Genomic DNA, 22,127 nt, shown 5'->3' with positions numbered 1-22,127 from the left:
ACATGTTGAGGTTAGCAGCATTTTGAGCCAAAGGTAATGTGTCTCTGCTTCTCAACCACTTTAACGCAAACTTTAAACCACCTGTGGAGGTAGATTTGAACTAACATGTTCTACTAATAGAATTAGCTAAGGTGTGAAAACACTGCCAGCTGGGGTGTGCACCTATTGCCAACTTGCCAACTACATTGTGGGAATGCAAACTTCTGGGAAAGCCATGAAGCAGAAGTCTTACATTGCCACACCAAGATATGCCAGAGCTTGTTTGCGAAAGTCCTAACTCAAAGAGTTGGTGCTGAATTATAATCATTAATTCATGCTAGGAACAAAACTTACAGGGAATCTTTCTTATCATAAATTTGAATTCCTTTGACTTCAGTTTTCTCCATTTACTTTTCAATTTCCCCCGAGGAATCAAGAATAATCTCACGCAACAACATAAACCAGAACAAAAAATAAAATCAAATGAACTGGAATAATATCTACAGATAATTATTACTTTAAACTCAGTATCCAAAAATATTAGTTTTTCCACTTTCTTTATTCTAGCTCAAGGTAAACATGAAAGCATATAAGACTTCTTTTTTTAATTTATTTTAGAATACTTTTAAAAGTATTCAAAGTCCTCTATGGCATTCTAGAGCAAACAGCCAAAATTAGAGTCACTGTAAAAACAAAGTAGAAATTGTGTAATATTAAATTTTTCCTCCCCTGTTTAGCTCCTTTATAAATGATTCAGAAAAGAAAGCCAGCTGAAAAACAAACATAAAAAGCATTTAAAAAGCAAAAAACTTACTTGTGTCAGGCTGGGATTTCAGCACGCCTTCAATGTCTGTGGTGATTTTGGAGACCTGACTATAGAAATGTTGGACAGAATTTTTGAGGCCAGAAATATCAGTGGAATGAGATGCTATAGTTCCATTCATTTCACGGATGCAGTTCCATAAGCTGCTTACGTGCTTATTCAGACCTTCCTTTATCTTCTGCAAGCTACCCGAGACAGAGTCCAGCTTGCTGCAAACGTTTTCAACATGCGAGACTCTGCTCTCAATATCTGAAACACCCTCCTGGATACCTTGGGTCTTTTCTTTGCACTTGCTAAGATCATTCAGGATATGGTCATTCAAGTGTTCTAGTCTCTCTTTCACTTCGCCACAGCAATTATCACTGGGATGAGCAGTTTGATTTGCAAATGTCCTCTGCATTTGATCAATTTTTCGGAAGACACCTCGCTGTGTTTTTCTACAGGTAGAATTGACACCCAGAAGCTGCTCCCTGCAGCTACTCAAGCCTTCCTGAAGATTTTTCATATCTTTATCCATAACATTTAGACTATATCGGAATACACGTACGTCTCTCTGCATTTTCTGGATGTCACGTTGGTTACCCTTAATTAAGTTGAGTTTCTCATTAAGAGAGCTATTTAGAGACTGCAGGAGAACAGAGTTATTCTCTGTTTTCAAAAGCAAGTGATTGTATCTGTTGTTACAATTTTCCAGCTCTTTCTGAAGGTCCTCCCTACCTTGTGGTACAGACTGACACTTTTGCCCACATTGGTGTTCAAGCGACAGCAGTTTGTTCTTCAGGAAATTAATCTCTGCTGTGAATTGCTCATTTGCAAATCCTGCATCACTGGGAAAGATGGGCCCAGGATTAATATACATTCCATCTGGGTCTGTGGTATTAGCAATCTCTAAAATAGTGCCACCTAGCCTATCTTCTAGGGACCGCAGTTTATGGTCAAACAAGTCTCTCAATTCATCTACCTCAGAGGCTATAGCACCACGGAGGGTTTCCTCAACATAAAAGCAATGTTCTTCAGCATTTCGTTCTGTAACATTCATCCTCGCATCTAGCTCCTCCAACCTCTCACCAAACATGTCTTCTAGATCTGGAGTTGACAATCGAATAATTTCATTATCTATTCTGACGTTCAAGATCCTGTGTGCTTCTGCAACTCTGTCAATCTTCTTATCTAAATCTTTTATTTGTTGGTCAAAGTCACTTCTCTCACCCTCCCTGCAACAAATGGACTTATTTGATGGAATCTGAGTTAGGAGAGTATTTATTTCCTTCCTCAAGTCATTCTGTTTTCCTTTTATAACATCAATTATTCCTAAACAGGTATTTTCATTGTCATCACACTGCTGCTGGATATCCTGTAGTTTGTATTCACAGGAGCTCTTCAGATCTGCCATTTTCTTTTCAAATCCTTCCAGTATTTCCTGTCTAAGGGACTCAAATTTTGAGTCTATATACTCCTGATATATATTGTCACTGGGCATTGTTATTGTAGGCCCTTGTGCTGCCTCCTGCAGCTGTTTTAATTGTCCTTCATAACCTTTGACTTTTCCATTCAGTTCCTCCAGCTTGTCATTCCTCATCTTCAAGGCTTCTTTGACCTCAGCTAGCTCAGACTTTATATCTTCCATTTCAAAATCAATAAAAGGGTCTTTCTGATCTTTATTGCTGAGGAGTCCGGGCAGATGAATAGTGTCTGTTTCACCACCAACTGCACTATCAGGCTCTGGGCGGTCATAAAGATTGTTCAACCAAGTGACTAACATCTTACTAGCATCTTCTTGGACAGTCAATTTTAGGTTTTCATTCACACCTGCCACAGAGGACTGAAGTTCAAGCACTGATCGTGTAAGTCTAAACAATTCATCCTCAAGAAATTGCATTTTCTTCTCATATGGTGGAGGTTCTGGCTCTTCTGTTGGTTCTGCATCTATTTCATGGAAATAATAGACAAAGTCTTGATGTAAATATTCCCAATGGTGTCTCTTTTAATCAGATAATTTCACTTTTTTAAAAAGACAAATATGATTTAAATTGCATAAAGCTTGTTCCATTTTCTAGTCTTGTTTTCACTACTTTATCATTTCAAAACACTTGAAACTGAACGTTTGAGCACATTGACCAATTCCTGCCAAGATACAATGGCAACAAATAAATAAATAAGCAAGCAGAACCCTCCTTGTTCAGCAAAGAATCTAACCTATAGCATATATAACAGACCATTATAGATCCGTACATATCACAATCACCTTTGAGCCACTCCATCTCCTATAATAATGATTTGCTGCTCCTGAATTCCCATTGAAAACTTAAGTGGCAATAATTTATGTGCCTAAAGTGTGTTTGTGCTCCAGTATTTTGATGAACTGGGGTCCAAATTCATATACTGTATGGCGTTCTGCAAGATATTCCAGTTATCACACTTGCTTCAAAAATACCTAATTATTTGACACATTTAAGTAGGCAATAAAAATGTTTATAAAAGCATAAACTTTATACATCCAAAACGGTTAGATTAAAATAACACCAGCACTATCCTCATTGAATGAAAAAAAAAAGTAAAAGCAGTAAAAAAGTAAAATCTACTTTTTACCTAGCACAAATCTATTAATGAATCTGAAACCATTCTTCCAATCCATTTGTCATTGGCAGCACCTCATTTGCAGAGCCACATATAATTATGGATGTTCAATTTCAAGCAAAATGTGCAATTGTAGAAAATCCAGAAGAAAGAAAGAAACAGTCAAGAAAGTATAAACTGCAGGAAAAGTCAAAGTAATATTTAGGCTAGAAGAGAGGAGGATAGAGTGATATTCTGAAAGACATCTGCACACTGGTAGGGAATAAATTGTCTTCTGTATCTGCTACTTACAGCACAAGAACAGGCTTCAACTGGAGCAAGTAAGGTGAGGCCTGATATCTATACAGAAAGTGAAATGCCAGAAGACACGGCCTGCTTGAGCAGCAGAATTTCCACCACTGGAGGCTGGACTGACATAGCTGACCCTACCTTAGGCAATGGATAAACAGACCTCTTAAAATCCCTCTAATCCTATTTTCTGGGATTCTCAGCAACAAGGCACTAGTAAGCCAAGACACTGAGTGTGATCCCAAATAATCATCCAGTATTTATCAGACCTGCAGCTAGACCACCAATTGTTTAAGTTTAACAAACATTTAATACCACTTTAATGTATAGACCTACATGCCATATTGATTCGCATACTCCCATGTATCTTTGCCATCATGCACAGAGGAGTATACTCTATGAAGACTTCATGTATAATCCTGATTGGGATTTTGCATGACACCTTTTATGCAACGCGTAATCCTAAAAGCTTTGCACAGTGAAGTCATACTATTGCAGAATAAAAAAAGTAAATGAAGAAGCGAAGAAGAAAACATGCTACTTTAAACATGACAGAAAACAGACACACAAATTGTTAGCATTAGAATAACTCTTTCAGATGACAAGTGGTGTTAAATCTTCAGACAAAAGTATTTTAACACTGGTTCCAAGCTACGCATGCTAGACAGACAGTGGAGAGCAACATGAGATAGGGTCTGAAGGACATGCAGTTATAATTTTTCTTAGTTTTAGACTGGATTTCAGCTTAAAGACATTACAAAAAAGGTGGGAAGTCACAAATGTACTCTTCAAGACTGGCAGGGTGGCCAATTCCTTTAATAACAAAAAAGTATGCACACACAGAGTGTAGCTATTAAATATACACTGGTCTATTTTTGCAGTGCGTTACAGTTCTTTCAGGGTCAGAGCAGAAAAAAGACCACCAGACATAAGCAGTGTGCAACTTACTTAAAGATATCACTGTGTTTTATTATCATCTTTTGGATGTAATATTTCAGGTAGGCTAACAAAGTATTTTGAAAGATTATTTTTAAAGCAGATATATAATCTACAGGACTGGTTTGAAACCAGTATTCTGTCCCAATCCATTCCACTACACAAAAAATGCAAGTGGAAATCTGACTAAGCGCTATACGTGACGCTCATGTCTAGTGATGTTGGGGAAAAGTCCTTCAGAAGGAAATACCTGTTTATTGTTTTTTGTTAATGCAGAAAATGCATAATACTGAAGTAACAGCATTCCTTCTTACCCTTTCAGAAGAGAGTATCTTATACAAACATCATTCATTCTTTAAGGTATTTTTTTCAGAAACCATTCCCTTACTCCTTAGTATTAAGAGAGATAATCTAACATGAATCTGTAAAATCTGCACAAGCCCTTGAACAAACAAACCACTGTGAAACTGCTAGGGAGCATGATATATCATTAAAATTAGTACCTGTTCTTTTTTGTTTTAATAATAGTTCCTCTCAAATACCATCTTTTTGCTGAACATTGAAGAAACCACAAAAAAAACAACCTTAACACAAAGACTTTCCTGAACCATGAGTAGCCAGCTGGCATTTATGACCAATGTTCTAGAGCCACCCCTCCATTATTCTTCAGGAAATTCTCTGTATCAAGACTGTGACTGCCTGGCTATTATTTTCCCATCGTGCAGTGTTCTCCATATGGCTTTTGTACCTGCCCGTAGCTGAGTTTAATAGAAACCATAACGGTTCTTATACTTAGAAGACAAAAGAACAAACTAGACGTGATCATGCATACCAAAATTCAAAGAAAAAGTTACCCAAGCCTTTCTTCACAACAGCTTTTGCTGGTGTTGTGGGACGACGAGCAGTGTTTGGCTTTTCTGCTGGGCCTTCTTTGCAGTCTTCCCCTTTGTACCCAGGACAACATCTCCACTCCAGCTCTGTTACTGTCTTATATGCAACTGTGTACCGAGGTCTGAAACTTGTTCGGTATCTGCCAAATCAGAAAGCATTTTAAATGATCCTTAACCTAATCTGCTGTTTACATTAAAGCTAAAATTAAAACAGCTTTTTAAAAAATGAAAATAAATTACTTTCATCTATGATAAATTTTGTCCTTCAAACATCAAATGAACAAATGCTTCTGTCTAGGTTTTAAAGTTACCTGCACTCAGCACAGTCATGTCAGGGAGAGCAGTTATGGCCATAGAACAGGGGCTTTCATGTATGGGTAGAGGGATAACATACTGCGGGAAGTGAAGGTTCAACTCATCAGACATTGCTGAGAATAACAGTAACCACCAATATATCACTCTACAAATTAAAAACCTTTTCCCTCTAACTAACTGCTTTTCATCGCAAACCCACCCACAGGGCTGCTCTGGAGGCCACTCTTCTGGACATCAAAACATGTTTCTGCCTGCTTTGTCCCACTTGTCTTTCCACAGTCTCCACTTAAAACCATTCCTCAGAATGTCAAAGCTAAGATGGATATTCCAGGGAAAGACAAAACACTGAAAGCACGAGTCAGATAAGGACATGAAAGAGGGAGTCAGATGAAAGGCTACAACCAATGAAGGAATCAACTCTTTCCTACTTCACTGGTTAAGCTGAAGAGGGTCTTGCAGACAAAACTATGCATATGTTATGTACATACAACCTTAAGTTTCCCTGATTAATCACTCAAAAGTTAATAAATGGCAAACTGATTCTGGTTGTGTAATTTTCTTTAACCACAGACTTCTTCTGTAACTTTCCTTCAGTACATGTCCTGCATGTTCAACTGCAGTCAGTCACTATGGTATCCCACCAGACCATAAGCAGAGGCTGTGCTGTTTTTTAAAAACTAAATCAGTTTAAGGCACACCTCATTTCAGGTTGAGAGGTGAGGAAAATAAGTAAAACAGGGATTTGCCATCTGTGCTCTATAAATTGGTATACTTGGAACACACAGAAACAAAAAAGTTACCCCAATTTCTCACGTGAGTTCCTTTCTCAGAATAAAAGTAGTATCATACTACTAACGTCCTTATGGCATTTTCAGATTTTTTTCTCTTATTTCAGATTAGAACAACACTTTTGCATCCAATAATGAGTGACTTACTATTGAAAGTCATGGACTAAGAGTTTAACTGTTACTTTTCAAAGGTTCTCTTGACATGTGTGCAAATAATTGATGAAATAATTCTGTATTTTTTTATTTAGCATCTTTCACCTTCAGAGACATAGTTTCAATATAACATCCCACATCTGATAGCCATTTGCTGTCCCTTGTTGGTAAGCTGCTTAGCAAACTTGGGGTGGAGGTGTTAAAATGTTAACTATTAATTATGAATCAGTTTCTTTTCCAACAATATCTTTCCCAATTCTGCCACAATATATTTTAATTTTTGCACTCAGGAAATACTCTGTTCTTTAGCATTATTACTTTATCTATGACTTCTCATTTAAGGGGAAAAAGTTACTTTGACTAGAGACATCATTTTTTTCCCAACTATTTTTTGGGCCAAAGAGCAGTTTATTCCAATAAGCCTCTCTAGATTCACTTCTGTGAATCTTCATAGGAAGGCAGGGGAAGGCTAGGCTGCAACTCTATTAGCTGCTCATAACTGCAGTGGTTTGCCGTGGTTCTCAGCTTTTCAGATTCTGACTTGAAGCACGTAAACTCAGAGAGAGCTTCCAATCCTTTTTTACCTTTGCAACACCATATATGAAACAGCTGTAGGCTGCACTCCAGCTCATCATTTATTTTACAATTTTCACTGAAACATCTGCTAAATCCTGTTTACAAATGTAAAGTACAGACATCCCCAAGGTCAAGTGCTTTAAAAATTAAATAGAGGAGTGCAATGTAGAGGGCACCATTGGGAAGGAAAACATCCCGGCCACCCAGGAACTTCCTTTTCCTTCTCCCTTATCTAAAGCATTAAACCACATCTCGTGTAGGTAATTTGGGTTTGATTCCTTTCTTTCCAACTAGCTGCCAGAGTCAGAGGACTGACAGGATTAGCTAGATGCTTTAGTGTTTTGAAGTGGTTTTCAGAGTTATTACAACCTCTCTCACAACCACCACATTACTGAAATGCAAACTTTGAACTTCCAGATCAATTTTCACATGCCGGAAATGGTCGGACATACTTTCCTCTGATTTCCATAAAACACTTAACTGCTCCAAACTTTGTGTGTGTTCCTCTCCATACTTTCAGGGCCAAACTCCTTCCTGAAAATTACAGTATTTTGATGATATTCAAACACCATTACACTTCTCTATTTTTTCCTAACAAAGTTTTAGGAACAAAATTTATAAAAGGAATAAGAACTACTTTTATGCAAATTGTGCACTTCTTTGCTCAAATTGCAGAATGAAGATTTTCCTTGTACCGTTTCTGCCATTCCTATCACACTTTTGACAATTTTGTTTTGTATACCTTCTCTGTAGTCATATTCATCAGTGTAGACACCCTCAGATGACTTCAACATTCAACCAAATCATAAGACACAACCAAATATAAAAGAATACAAACAAATTAAAAGAAATCAAGCTTAGTATTTTTCATATGGGCAAATTATAAAACTTTTCCAAACTCCACCTTAAAAATAAAAAATAAGCAAATTCAACATTCTTGCTTGTATTTCATTTATTTCATAGTTTCATGATCCTAATAGACGTAAAATGTTTTAATATGATTTAAGACAAAAATTACTTGAAATGCAGAATCCTCCCATTCTAAATTACAAAATATGAACACTGTGTATCTACAACTTTTAAAACGTTGTAGTAGTCTATTCCTTACAAATTCTTGCAAGTCTGAGAGCTCAAGCAAATACACGAATTGGATCTGTTTCGATTTCAGCTAGGCACATCAAATACAGACTAACCCGAATCCTAAACCACAATTTTCCTAGAGCAAAAATAAGCTAGAATCAAAATGTTTCAAAATCAGATGCAGAATAGCTTTCATATTTTACATCTTGAACTATGGTAACAAGACAGCTATACTTATGGATGGCTCAGAAATTAAACTGGGATTTACATACCAAGAAGTATTGCTCCTCTGTACTGCCAGTCCAGCTGAATGCATCACACATCTAGTCCTGTTTACTTCAGCAAGGCTAGTCACGTAAGGCTGGGAAACAGGAACTTACCCTAACACTTTTCTAATTTGAATTCAGTCACATTACAGTTTCTTAAAAATCACAGCTTCATTGCTACAGCTTCTCTAGCAATGATATGCTTCCAGCTGCTGTGGAAGTTGCCCATGCAGGGAATGGCATCACTGTGCCTGCACTGTCCAGATGCACTAATAAATGAGAGTCACCAGCATGCATCCCGCCCAAGGGAGATTCTCAGTCATACAAGTTTTTTAAAGACAGAACTTTGCTCACTCAGTGGATTTCACTGGAGGAGCTAGAGACTTCCAGGATTTTGACAGGATGTAACAGTCTAACAGCACTGAACACAATTACATTCTTGGTTACAGTTCTAACAAAACAAACCATAACTTTCTGCTAAGGACCGCATCCTGAGAATAATCTGTGATTCTACATATTACAATGATATAGGACTGGGAGCCACCAGAACATAGAAATCAGACATGTCTTTATTTACATTTGCAGTATTCTGAATCCATTTGCTCACTCATAGTCACAGCCGATACATAACATACAAACACAAACATACAGAACATACAAAAGGCACTCAGTGTAGCCAGAGAGACTGAATGTTGCCTGTCTATGCTGCCAAATAAAATTACATAGTTAGAACATAACATGCCCAAGTTTCATATCTTTTATCTTGTAGGTATGAATCTTTACACAGTTACCTACTGAGGCAATTTGGTCAAAAGGGTTCTCAAAAGTTTTGTTAAGCTCTTAAAAGAACTGAGGCTCCACTTTAATGCCTGTATATGCTGGAATGTAATTAAAAAATAGTAAAACAATAAACCTTCTTCCAAGTGACTTGGATTTCTGCTATTCGCGTAAGTGTTAATAAACACAATTATTTTTACAAGTGTCTCAAAGTTACTTAAAAAAAAAAAAAAATCTTACGTGGTTAAAAGTTACATACAATACACCAGCATTTATTGTGCCTAGTCACCCCTTCCTCTTGTGGACTTCCAGCCCAAAACAATGGTCATATCCTTGTGGTAAATTGAGCTAAATATTACAAATGACATAATTCTTTTAGCAAGCATGAATAAAAGATGATTTCAACAGTCTCTAATCTTTCCTCACAAGAGAGAAAATTAGAACAGCTGGTTTTTAAGAGTCTTTCCACAACAGGCTTATAACTACCAACACGTACTACCTTCACCATGAATTCCACATGCTGATCAAATGAGAAAACTTGTTCAGAACGCTAATGCAAATCTCCACTTTTAATATCTATGTATTTCACAGCTGAAATAAAGTCATACTGCGTGGCAACAGCATTCAAATATTCCTCCTCTTTGAGAGGAAAGTATTTTCTTAGGAAAATGCTTAATTAAAAATACATGTTTGCTGCAAATGCTAGACATTTTGACTAGGGAATGAGCTATAATTTTCTCATGGTGCTAAACCACAGAAGGAAGCAGTTAGCACTGATATTTGGAATGTCACCTAATAGCGATAAAACAAATCAGAAACATTTGGACGAAATTGGTGGGAAAACATATGGCTGTGTTCTGTAACTAGATATTAACATTCAACCTTTCGGGAAATGCATGGAGATAAGTGCCACCACATCCTCACTGTGAGGAAAGGACTGCAGAATCAGCATATGTTTCTACATAAGCAACATATAAAATGTTTATTCTGAGCACAAAACTTTAAGGTTGGTCCAAAATTCTGTAGTGATTGGAACAGGTCCCATAACTTCAGCAGCCTGCAAATCACAGTCTTATCAAATAGACGATAATGAATCTTCATTATTTAATGCTTTTATTAAGCGTAGATCCATTCTTTGTAAATTATAGTCTGCTCTGGCATGTTCCAGTCATCTAAGTCTCCAATATATTGCAATGGAAGTGCTGAAGTACCACACAGACACCCCCCAAAAATACTACCTAGAAGATATAATTAAATTAAATCATATTTTGACCAAGCGTTTATTATTTTGTAGGCTGCAAAGGCTTCTGCTGAAAATATACCTAAGTAAATTGGCCATTTACACTACACAGTTACTAAACTAGAACCAGTTGATCCCAAGTTTTGTTTCCCAAGAGTGCAGGCCTAACTGCAACCCCTACAAAAGGTGGCAGAAACCACAGTTCCACTGAAATCATGGAGACTTTTAGCGATTGTCTGTAACAGTGAGTTTCAGCACACCTGAATCTAAGGTGCCTGCTGTGTAGGTATGGATAGGCACTAGTTGTATGTCCATTATGGCCAACAGAAATATAAACAATACAGCTAGCAGAGTCGAAACAGGGCTGCATCTCATCCTAACATCATTATTTACATCTGATTATCTAAAAAGCATGCTGGACACCACTGACTTGCATTTGAGTCACCACTACTGCAGGTGTCTAAGCTCCCATGCTAAATTCATCCCTCTGTCTGGTAGACAACTGGTAGAATTTAGGGTAAGCTGTATCTCACCTCTGGATTTTGTTCTTTTACAACCTTGCTACTACACAAGCAGTGTTGGCAGCTAGCTTGTGTTCCAGCCCACAGATGAGCTTCATTTGAGAAAAATATGTCTTTACTAAGAGTTTATCCTAAGGCATTTATGGCAAGTGGTCTACAGAAGTCTAGGTGTTCAGTGAAAGGAAGTTGTGGAGTCAGTAATAAATCCCAATTTTAAGCTGCAGCAAAAATCTACTTAAAAAGAATCCTAGTGAACCCCAAAATAGTTTTAAATTTTGATCTGGTATTAGAGACACCTTATCTTTCCACTGATACTTTTCCTTTAGCCAGCATTTTTGCTTTCCAAAATCTATATAAAAAAGGTCAGTACATGTGTTTGCAGGGGATGGGGTCTGGGGAATTACTTTGTCTTAAAAAAAATGCCACTGACTTTACCCACTAGTCCAGTGCCTGGCCCAGATACAGCCATCTCAGTTAAGTTTCTGAAAGGCCATGGTCAGGTCTTTACATCACATAATAATCAGGTTCTAATATACATTAACAAAAGCAAGCAGAGAGCATGTAAAAATTGTTTGTGCTGGGAAAAAACACAATTTGAGGCAGCCCTGTGGAATACATAAATTTACAATGACCCCCACTAGTGCATATTACCATGGAGGCTCAGCTTCTCTGAGCTCACCCAGGCACATAAGGGTGTTTTTAATAAAGTTTGCGCTAACGTACAGCATAGCCAACATTTGCACCAGACCTACCCTGAGCTAAATCCTGAATAAAAACTGCTACTGGCTGACCGCATTAACAGGGACTGAAACTGAAGGAAAGCAAGTGAACAAATCAAAGCACTACACATCTGCAGGAACACAACTCCCTGTTGCATACACAACCAAGAAATCACCCATTCAGGTCACTGCAAAGAGCCCTTCAGTATCAGACTACAAAAGCACTGTAATTTTACTAAATGTGTCATAAAATAGGAATGAGCGTTAGAGACTAGGTACTTCTTCCAGCGTTTATTTATTCTGTGCCTTCTCGACACCTGGGAAGCACAATGGGAGCCTTTGGTCTGGAAGAAATTGCTGGGGGCAAAGATCTGGCACAGGTGACTTGCATTCCTCCCTCCCACTACATCCCCAGTGTATCAGCTCTCCGGACGGAGAGAGAAAAGTTCCTTTACCCCTAAAGAACACTGTCTCCTCATCTGTTGGTGCCAGAGAAGAAGCTGAGAATCATGGTGCCAAATCAGCTGACTACATCCTGGTCCCTCTCACATAGTTCTACTTAATGCTGAACATCAATACATTCAAGAGAATCTGGATAAATTTTACTGTGGAGTTTGGGTTTTTTCAGTAAGAGGGGAAGAATTTACAGGAAGGGGTAGAAGACAAAAAATGCTCAACTGTTCTGACAACACCACAGGGTTTCATTTGTAGTTCCATTCAAAATCTCCAGAAGTGCCATTGTTCATTACTTACACAGTGGATTTTGATGCCACTCAGTTAGAATTCTTCTATCCAAAAACCAATTTTCTCTCTTGGGAAAGAAATGCTTCCTCTTGGAAAGAAACAACAAAAGGCTTGTACACTCTGAAACATGTCCCCATGTCTCATACCAGTTATTTCTAGTTGTTTTTTATATATATCCACGCATGCACACATGTATGTATCTAGCTCTCTCCGCTGCCAAGGATTTTATTTTTAAAACGCTGACTCCTGAAGTCCAGTAGGAAATGCCCCAAAAATTTTTCAGGTTTAAAATGTTAGTACTCTTAATGTTCATAAATTACCATTCCTGAAAGCAAGGTAGGCATCCTGTTCTTATGAGCAGAGAAACCAAGACATAGGATAAATTTAAGTAACTTACAGTCACAGACAGTCTGTGGCAAGGCTCAAAGAGCTTCATTCTTGGGATTTACAATCTAGAATTATCTTACACAGTTGCTTCCTTCCATTTTGGCACAAGATAAACCTATGCCAGTCAACTACATGCTGACAGACCAACAGTAAATTGCTAAAAATCCACTAAATAAAACAGGATAGGAGAACCCTGAAAATATAGTCCTCTCAAAAGGATTTTAGAAAAATTTTGTAGAGCAGGACTGTGATGTAGTCTAACAGTGATGGAACAGGAGCAGTTTTGCAACAGGTTATGTGTTAACGACATCCTCACCTGCCTCTTCCAGCAGCAAGGATCAAGTTTCTCACCTTACACCAGTGGAAAGGTCAAGTGAGGATGCAGAGCACTGTTCCTGATAAAGCTGCCTGAGAAACTGAGCTCCAGTAGTATCGCCTCTGCTTCTCTGCCCGTGAAATAAGCTTATTTCTAGGATCATTCCAATAAAGAGCTACAGATTACCTGAAAACATAAACAGATAGAATAGATAACCAATACTTTCATGAAAGCAAGAGCTAACCTGTGGGATTAGCTGGGACATCAATTTCCAGAATAAAATGCAGCTTTGTTTTGAGAGCTGATACTTTTCAAGACACCAGGTCAAAAGTGAACCAGAGGGGAGAGGAAAATTAATATGTGAATGCAAAAAAGTCAGGTGGGAGTAATAATCTGCAACATGTAATACTGGTACTGCCCACTTTCTAATGGTGCAGAATGTTCCTTGGTTATTTGGGTGATTTATGACAAAACAGGCCTTAAACAGGTCAGCAGCTCCCTAAAATTAACAATTTGTTATTTTGGCAACACCTTGGTGCTTAACAGAAGAGGCCCCAGACCTCCAGGTCACACATTTCTCAAACCAGAAAAGCATAAAAATTCTAATTATGTATATTAATGTGAACTGAGGAGCAGTTTGTGATTTTTTTTAATTATTGCAACAAACTCGAATGATGTGTGAAATTAAAAATCCCTGTCCAGTTCACAAAAAAAGAAACACTCTGTTGCATTCAGTGCATGGAGCAGAGATGCACAATTTCAAGCTCAGGGAGGCAGCCAGGAAAGTTTACCACACCCAGCAGGCGCTCAAAGATTTTCAAACAAGCACTCCAGGACACTTAAGTACGTTCTGAAGTTTTTTAAGTTTCCTTAGTGTTTTCAATGCACAACCCTTTAGGCTAACCTCCCCATGTAGTCAGCTAGCTGGAGCCTGTACAAAGAAATTCTGCTTCATACAAAATACACCATGTAGGAAAAAAAAAAAATCCTAAAGACCTTTCTAGATATTTGGAGGGGAAACATTAAACAGCTCTCACTTACCCTTCAAGTTTTTGTGCATCCTGAAAGTTTTTCTTATGAGATATGCATTGCTAGAAGCCAGTGGCAAACATAGGCTCTGATCTGTGCTGACTTGTGTATCTTGGGGTTGATCCTGCCAGGTGCTGAGCACTCTGAGCACTTTCGAGCAACTGAACAGACTCCAAGAAAACAACATTAGGACCGTTGAAGGGTTGAAAACTATGTGTGGATTTCCTACATGTTCCTAGACAGGGGCTGACATGGTCCACCCAGGTCATTTTGGGGTTTCCAGAAAATGGTAAATTGACGAAGCCATTTAACTTGAACTGGAAGTCTGATATGCTTCTTTTCAGTAATAAAATTTCCACTTTTACTCAATATTATTTTATTAATAAAAATTGAATACTGCTTATTAAAAGCTGAGTGTTACTCATAAGTATAGTCATATATCCCAGTATTTATGATTACAGAAAACAGGCAGTAACAGTCTCTAAAGTTATTTCAATCTTTTGCCCTAAATCTTCCTCTTGGCAATAATTAAATAATTAATAATAAAACTATGATTAGTTTGGCAGCGGGATTATTTACAGTCATTTGAAAGTATTAAATGACAAGAAGTTGGAAAATATTGCTCAATGAGAGATTTGGAGAGGCTTGCTAATTTAGTTATTGATTCATTCATCATTTTCCTGACCATTTCCTAAGTATGCGTAACCTAGTAAAATAATGGGTTTGCTTATTGTACATTTATCATTAGTGTTAAGATGAGACGCTCACACTGAATCATGAAATCCACTCCCCACAAGCTAAGGGTAGGTGACCTGACTCGTTACACACTCGAGCACAAAAACATCTTTACTCACATGAGCAGAATTAATGGAGGCTGGTACTTGAATCAGGGGATCTGATAGAACATCCTTTCTTCAAGTCCCTGAACAACCTGATCAAACTTTAAAGCTGGCTCTGCTGTTAGCTGGGGACTATGGGGGCAGATTACATGACCTCCAGAGGTTTTTCCCAATCTGATTTTTTTTCTGTTTGATTTACTAGCTTATGCGGGGAAGTCCCATTTGCCAGTTCTGTAGCAAAGACGGAAAGCCGGAAAACATCCCTCTGCCTCAGCCGCTTCAGTTCACTTCAAAATTAAAACCTTAATAGTGAAAGCGGCTTTGACAAAAAATGCTGGGCCATAAATTGGAGCACCTATGGTACAGCCAGGTCTCCCAACATACTCTACAGCACAAGAGGCAAAACAACTGGTATAACAACATCCTACCCTGAAGTGGCTACATTGACCAGAGGATGTCCAAGAGAAGCCACAACCCTCAAGAGTGTGTAGGATCTAGCCAGAAGGGCAATACCTTTTTCTTTTAGAATCAGACAACGCTATTAGCTACAAACGGCTAATAATGCTAATTAAGTTACTAAATCACTCATAAGAAAACTAGGAAAGGAAATTCACAGCAAAATACGTGAGGAAGAGTCATTTATGAAGCAATATTAAATTTCAAAAGATATGAGGTATTTTTAGTGGGTAAAACCACTAATATTTTGGTATAAGTATCTTTCAGTCCAGTGACCCACTAATAACAAAGTTCTTCCCTCCTCTGCTTAGTCACATTTTAAGAAAAATAAATCAGGAGCCCCCGATACTTCAAAGGGAGCATACTTCAAAGGGCCCTTCTGCTTTTTTTTTTTTGTCTCTCTCTCTTCCTATCTCTTAAGCAGCCACACTTCAACTCACATTTATCCTTGACACCTTAATCAGCCAAAGCATTCACTAACTTTTCAGTGCGGAAATGTACTATTGAGCCCAAATAACTATAAAGCAGTTAAACGATGAAGTGTAATAATTTCCTGAATTTCAACTTCACATATCAGGAAATAAAGCCTGAAGCCAAACTGAAATTACAGTTAACACTCCTAGAAGTGCTGTCATTCCAGCAGTGGGGATTTTTTCAGACAACTGATATTTTAATGGGCCTAAAGGGTAGATAAGAAGGGTTCATGCATGCATAGGATTTTTACACTTAACCACCAGAACTTTTTATTTCTAAAAAATTATTTTTTTTTAAAATCAGTGCTGACTGTAATCCATAGTTGCAATACACACTCTCTTGTATGTGAAGAACACACGGCATTCAGGAGTATACACTGTTTGTCCGAGGCAGTGAAATGCTCCCATGTAAAATACAGTGAGCTTTTAAATTTAAGTAATTGTTATGCATAACCTAGATTGTACCTAAACATTAAAGGGCTCTTTAAACTTAGTCTTAAACTAATTTAAATCAACAGTAAATCCACTAACTCATTAAAAAAAAGCCCTAATAGTACTTAAGTACTAATAAAACCCCTACATCTCTGACACAGTTAACAAACTCTTTGTTTGATTTGGATCTCACTGTCCCCACTGTCTGCAGCAGAATGAGCTCTTAGATGAACCACGGGTATCAGGAGGAGACTACACAGGGACGGTAGTTTATTCCAATGAATATCTGCTATTTAGTTCATTTTTAACTTCTCTATGTAAGCGCATAAAGGAAAAAAGAGAATAATTTCACAAAAGTGCTCACAGTCATTTCTTTGATGCTTTTATAGCTCTTTCCTGTTCTATTTTTGTCAACATTAGCTAAGAAACATATATAAACACATTTTGTTATTCAGACCACTACTCGTACAGAATTCAACAATATTTTTCACAAGAATGAAGTTAGGGGTTTGCAGGATTTGAACTGTGTATTTCAAATGGATTAGTTCCTTTCTTACTCTGCCACTAAGAGAATGTGTATACCAACAACAGACAGAAAAATAAAAGTCACAGCCTATAAACAGGGGGTTAGATTTTGATATTCCAGCTGCTTTCAATGTTAATTAGCTGGTGCTGTGACAGGTATTTAAAATATCTTATGTTAAGATAAGGAATTATTTTGCAGTTGCCATTATGGTTATGAAGAAAATAACAGTGATGTTCACCAAAGAAAGTCAAATTGAAGAAACAAAAGCTTATGATAAGTATGTAATTCCATTCTCAAAAGAAAAAAAAAAAAACCATGAGATTGGCCACAGCAGGCGAGACCAAATGCCTCTTCAGCCCCTTACTGTCTCTCTCACAGAAGCCAACTCCAGATGTTCAGAAGCACAAGGACAGACCATTTCACAGAACCACAGAGTAATCTGGAAGGGATGGGACTTCTAGAGGTCACCCAGTTCAGCCCCCTGCTCAAGCTGGGCTTCCCCTTCTGACTCCTGCCAAAGATCTCATCCACTCAAGCAGTTCTTGGTTCAGGAATTTCCCAAGCTAGAAGCAATGCCTTTGCACTTTCTTCATTATCTGCTAGCAGATAGTCCAAGAAAATCCTAATTTACTGCCTCTGAAATTCCTTATCTTAATGCTTGCTGATTTATGTGTTCAAAGATCTCGGTTTCAACCACTCCTCACTCCTCCATAGCTCCACTACTGAGACTCCGCACAGCAGAGGGCACACCCCATTACACAGCCCATAAACTCAGTCAGAAGTCCAAAATGGCCAGTTCGACACTCCAAAGAGAATCGAGGGAAATTACACAAGACGGTGTTACTCAGATGTCTGTAGCCTTTGTTATTTCCCTCAAATTCCAGTGTTTATATATTCCAGTAAAGTTTGGGGGGTTTATTAACAAAAATAACAATCCAAACAAACACAAAACAGTGCATTTGAATGCCTAACGCCCAAAACCTATTGTCACAGGCCCCAGGGTGGCAGCATCATCGATGTTTGCAGTCTTATTTTAGCCACATCCAGGACCTATCAGTATCAGTCTCATCCTCAGTGGTTTGTGTCAAAATAAAAACTAGTTATTCTTTGTTGTAAAAGAACCCTTACCATCACCTCAGTCCAACTCTGAGCCTAATTCCACAAAAATCTACAGATGTCCTTCCACTGAATTCTGGGGCAGGTGAAATGGTTTCAGGGAGTGCTTCTCACCTACAGCTTTCAAACAGAAGTCTGCAAATATTACTGCTTTTCAAGTGGGAAACTGAGGAAAGGGGATTTGCCTGAGATTAGCCAGAAGATGTGAGATACTGCTGTTCCCTGACTCCTGCTGTACCTGCAGGCTCACACAGCCTCGCTACAGCACAGCACACCACAGGTGGTCACTCTACAGACTACCACGTGGTCACACGCCAGAGCGTGAAGCTTAAAATCAAACAAGTAAACTTCTACTACCCCCTGTAAAAATCTCTGCGCTGGCTTCTCTCCTTGCTGGACAACTGACAGGGATACACAGATTGTAAATGTCCTGGCTCACGTTCCTGGTTCTCCCTTGCTGTTACGCACCGATCCAGCAACACAGAGCGACTACAAAACCGGTTTTGAGCGCCGGTGTACCCTGGCAAATCTGGACCAGGGAGCGGAGGTGCGTTCCCAGCAGGCACTGGCATTCCCAAGGCCCGTGGAAGGCGGCCTGCGCGGCCAGTGCCTCCAGGGCAGCGGGGCAGGGCAGGGCAGGGCAGGGCAGGGCGGCCTGCCGAGGTGTGCCAGCCGCGGCTCCCTTCCAGCTGCGCGCAGCGGACTGGCTGCACGGTCCAGCGACGCGCTCAATCTGGCTCTAATTAGCTTCGGCAGCCTTATGTTTGCCATGAGAGCGAGCGCTTTGTTTGGGGCGTGCTGGGGAACCAGAAGGCGGTACGCGCCCTCCCGCCCTGGCCGTTGGCTTTTTGGGGTGCCAGGGAAGGGCCCGAGCGCGGCTGCAGCGGCCGCTTCTCCGCTGGGGCTTGGCAGTGGGTGGCCAAGCGCTTTCCCTCCCGAGGTCGCCTCCTCGGCTACTTACACCGGGGTGGGCTGGCAGGGGAACTGGTTCCAGGCACACTTGTACTGGGCCTGGACGTAGCTCTCCGTCCCGTCCAGCACCGAGCAGCTGACGTTCCTGTTCACGATGTAGGCGCACCAGTTCCTAGGGAGGGGGGGTGGGTAAGACAACGGCCGTCAGGAACGGGCAGCGGCATGAAGGGGCCCACACGCCGCCCCAGCCCGCCCGCCCCGGCACCCCCGGCTGCCCCAGCCCGTCCCGGCTCGCCCCGCCGCCGGCAGCGGCTCCCGCGACCCCCCGGGGCGGGCCGGTACTCACTTGCTGCGGGACCCCGGTCGGGTGTAGCGCAGGTGCGGGCTGGCGTGGCTGAGCCCGGCGCCCAGGGCGAGGAGGAGCGGCAGCGCCCAGCCCGAGGGCGCCGGGGAGCCCGGGCACAGCTCCATGGGGCAGCGGCGGCAGCGAGCGAGCGGGCAGGGCCGGTGCCTCTCCGCGGGCTCCCTCCGTCCGTCTGTCTGTCCCTCCGTCCGTCCCGCCCGCCCTCGCCCGCTCCCAGCTCCCTCACTGACGCAAATCCCCCCCACCCCGTTTCCGCCCTCCACGGCGGCTCCGCACCCCCCTCCGGCCGAGGCGCCGCTCCCCTCCACCCCCGCCCGGCCGGCCCCGGCCACGGCCCCGGCCCCGCTCGCTCCCGGCCCCCCGCTCCGCTCTCGCCCCCCGGCCGAGGAGGACCGGCGCTGCGCGCAGGCGGAGGGGCAGCCGCCGGCCCCACACGGCGCCTGGTCGCCATGAGCGGGGCCCCCCGGGGACAGCCCCTGCTGCCCGTCCCCTGCCCGAACTCCCGGCGGTCGCCCCGGGGCCTGTTTTTCCCACGGGAAAGCTGATGGGAGAGGGTCGAGCGCCCGGGGAAGAGCGGAGCAGGCAGGGCCCGTGTCCTCCCCAGGGCAGAGGGCAGCCCCCAAACCGCTGGCATGTGGGGCACCCGGTTTGCCTTCAACTGGGGCTGGCAGGGGCACGGCGGACTCGTGGTGCGTGTTGCGGCCCTCTGGTCCCGCTTGACGCCACCGCCTTGACGTGGTCACTGTTCCCTTGCGTGGCCCAGCTGCTCGTTCTGACTCTTGGGATGGCTGCCTCTGCCAGCCGTGTACGGTTGGCCATTACCGTAAGGAGAACCGTTCTCTGGGTGAGAGAACAATGGGCACTCAAATTCACTCGGGTGTGAAAATCTAACTCGAGCACCTTGACTGGGCAACCTGCCCATGCAAGGCCATCTGCAGTGGGTGCCACCATGGCTGGCACCACAGGAAGGTCCCTCTGTCCTCCTCAGCTCCCACTCTTTTGAAGAAATTGCCTTGGATTCGGGCAAAACTGAACAAAGCATCAAGGCTGGGCCAGGGCAGACTGCTCCCACCAGAGGGAAGGGAGAGAGCGGTGCTTGGGTGGAGAAGAGGTCAAGGGGGAGATGTGGGAGAAGTGCCTGCTGCTGCTGCCAAGCCTGACCAGTCCCAACCCTACCCACGAGTGCCAGGGCATCCCCTGCCCACCACAACCGCTCAGGCTGCCCGGGTCTCGTGTGCAGGCAAAGCAGGCAGCAGGGCCAGGCCCTTCTGCTGTGGGCAGCAGCCTGCCTGCGCTGAACCTGGACGTCTCTGTCTGCCCCAACCTGCTGGAACAAGCAGGGTTCATCTGCCAGTCTTACAGTCGGTCTCACCCTGCAACTTCACTCGGCCTCTGAGTCTGACAGGGAATTAAACTTTAAATGCTGAGGTCAAAATTATGCTTTCAGTCTGTTTTTAATTGTTTCACTGGAAACATACACTAAAGCTTTCTGATCCCAAGAGAAACATGTCCCATTACAGCTATATAGGAACATTTCGCTGGTGATAAGTAGCAATGGGAAAATATGAAATTATTACTGTCACTTCAATCTGCCCTGTTTCACTTGAAAAAATGGCACCTTCTTAATGCTCTGCAGGTGCTTTGGAGAGGGTAGCACCTCACTGTTGAAGAAATTACACTTCAGGCAAAGGTTAAACAATTTGCTGTGCCACTGTTTACATTTGCAAGAGCATGCCATTCAGGCGTCATTATTTGTGCCAGCAGAAATGATTTGGAGTTTCTCCAACCTGAAGAAAGCAAGACTACAGTCTTCAGTCCCTAAAAAGCAATGAAGAAGGCTCGATCTTCCTTTTTCCCGTCCTCATCCAGTCAAGAAACTCATGAAGTTGGTCCTTTTCCAGAAGCGATGAGCAACATGGAAGAGCTGTACATTGTCCCACAAAGGGAAAGTCATTAAATAATGAAAGACTGAGGTCATGCTTGTCTTGAGAATGACTGCATTGTACAAAAATTAATAGGCTGATTTAAACAAAATGAGCATGAAGCAACAGTATGTTTCCATACACAAAACACTGAGCTTATATTCTGGTGAAGGGAGGTAAAGCAGATGTTACCTGATTTACCATGAGGGCACCCTTCTAATCTGTGAACCACAAGCTCGATTCATGATCAAACATAACATAAGGCACTATTAGAAAAAGAGCCATTACAGCCTTTGCTTACCCCATGGATATGGCAGATAATGAGTCAGGAGTTGCCTGTAACTTCAGGACTCTGTGAATATTTGTTCGCTAAAGAACTGTACAAGAAACTCTCTATCTTGATATAGAGGAGTTATGCCTTTACTGCCTGGATCAACTACTTTGTAAATATTATGAAACAGGACTTTGATAGTATTTTCTGCCATTATTTTAAAAGGGTATGTGAGACTTCTTCCACTGCAAAGCATGGTGTATTTCTGAGTTTGTTTCTTTTAAAATAAATCATAACAATGAAAACCAAAATCCTGTAGGACCCTTTGCTTCTCCTTGCTGAAACCAGAGGTCTGTGGCAACTGGAATGCAAGTGCTGAAGTTTTATGCTTGGCTGCATGATGGCTCAGTAA

At 41.3% G+C, this 22,127-nt stretch overlaps 1 protein-coding gene across 2 annotated transcripts in view; it reads right to left on the bottom strand.

Annotated features, from left to right (window-relative positions):
- EMILIN2 (elastin microfibril interfacer 2) overlaps nucleotides 1-19,689 on the bottom strand; it is a 38,032-nt gene extending 18,343 nt beyond the window's left edge. For both annotated transcript variants that reach the window (XM_074899129.1, XM_074899130.1), the window contains exons 1-4: nucleotides 19,505-19,689; nucleotides 19,208-19,330; nucleotides 5,458-5,633; nucleotides 794-2,728 (exon numbers count right to left, since the gene is read on the bottom strand). In XM_074899129.1, coding sequence (XP_074755230.1) covers nucleotides 794-2,728; nucleotides 5,458-5,633; nucleotides 19,208-19,330; nucleotides 19,505-19,629 — 2,359 coding nt within the window. In that variant the 5' untranslated portion in view covers nucleotides 19,630-19,689. The remainder of the gene's footprint in view (nucleotides 1-793; nucleotides 2,729-5,457; nucleotides 5,634-19,207; nucleotides 19,331-19,504) is intronic.
- Between the last annotated feature and the right edge of the window lie 2,438 nt (nucleotides 19,690-22,127).

This window comes from Athene noctua, chromosome 2 (genome assembly GCF_965140245.1).
Source record: "Athene noctua chromosome 2, bAthNoc1.hap1.1, whole genome shotgun sequence".
NCBI classification, from domain to species: domain Eukaryota; kingdom Metazoa; phylum Chordata; class Aves; order Strigiformes; family Strigidae; genus Athene; species Athene noctua.
The sequence above is the reverse complement of the archived record's forward strand: the minus strand, read 5'-3'. Positions and strand labels throughout refer to the sequence as shown.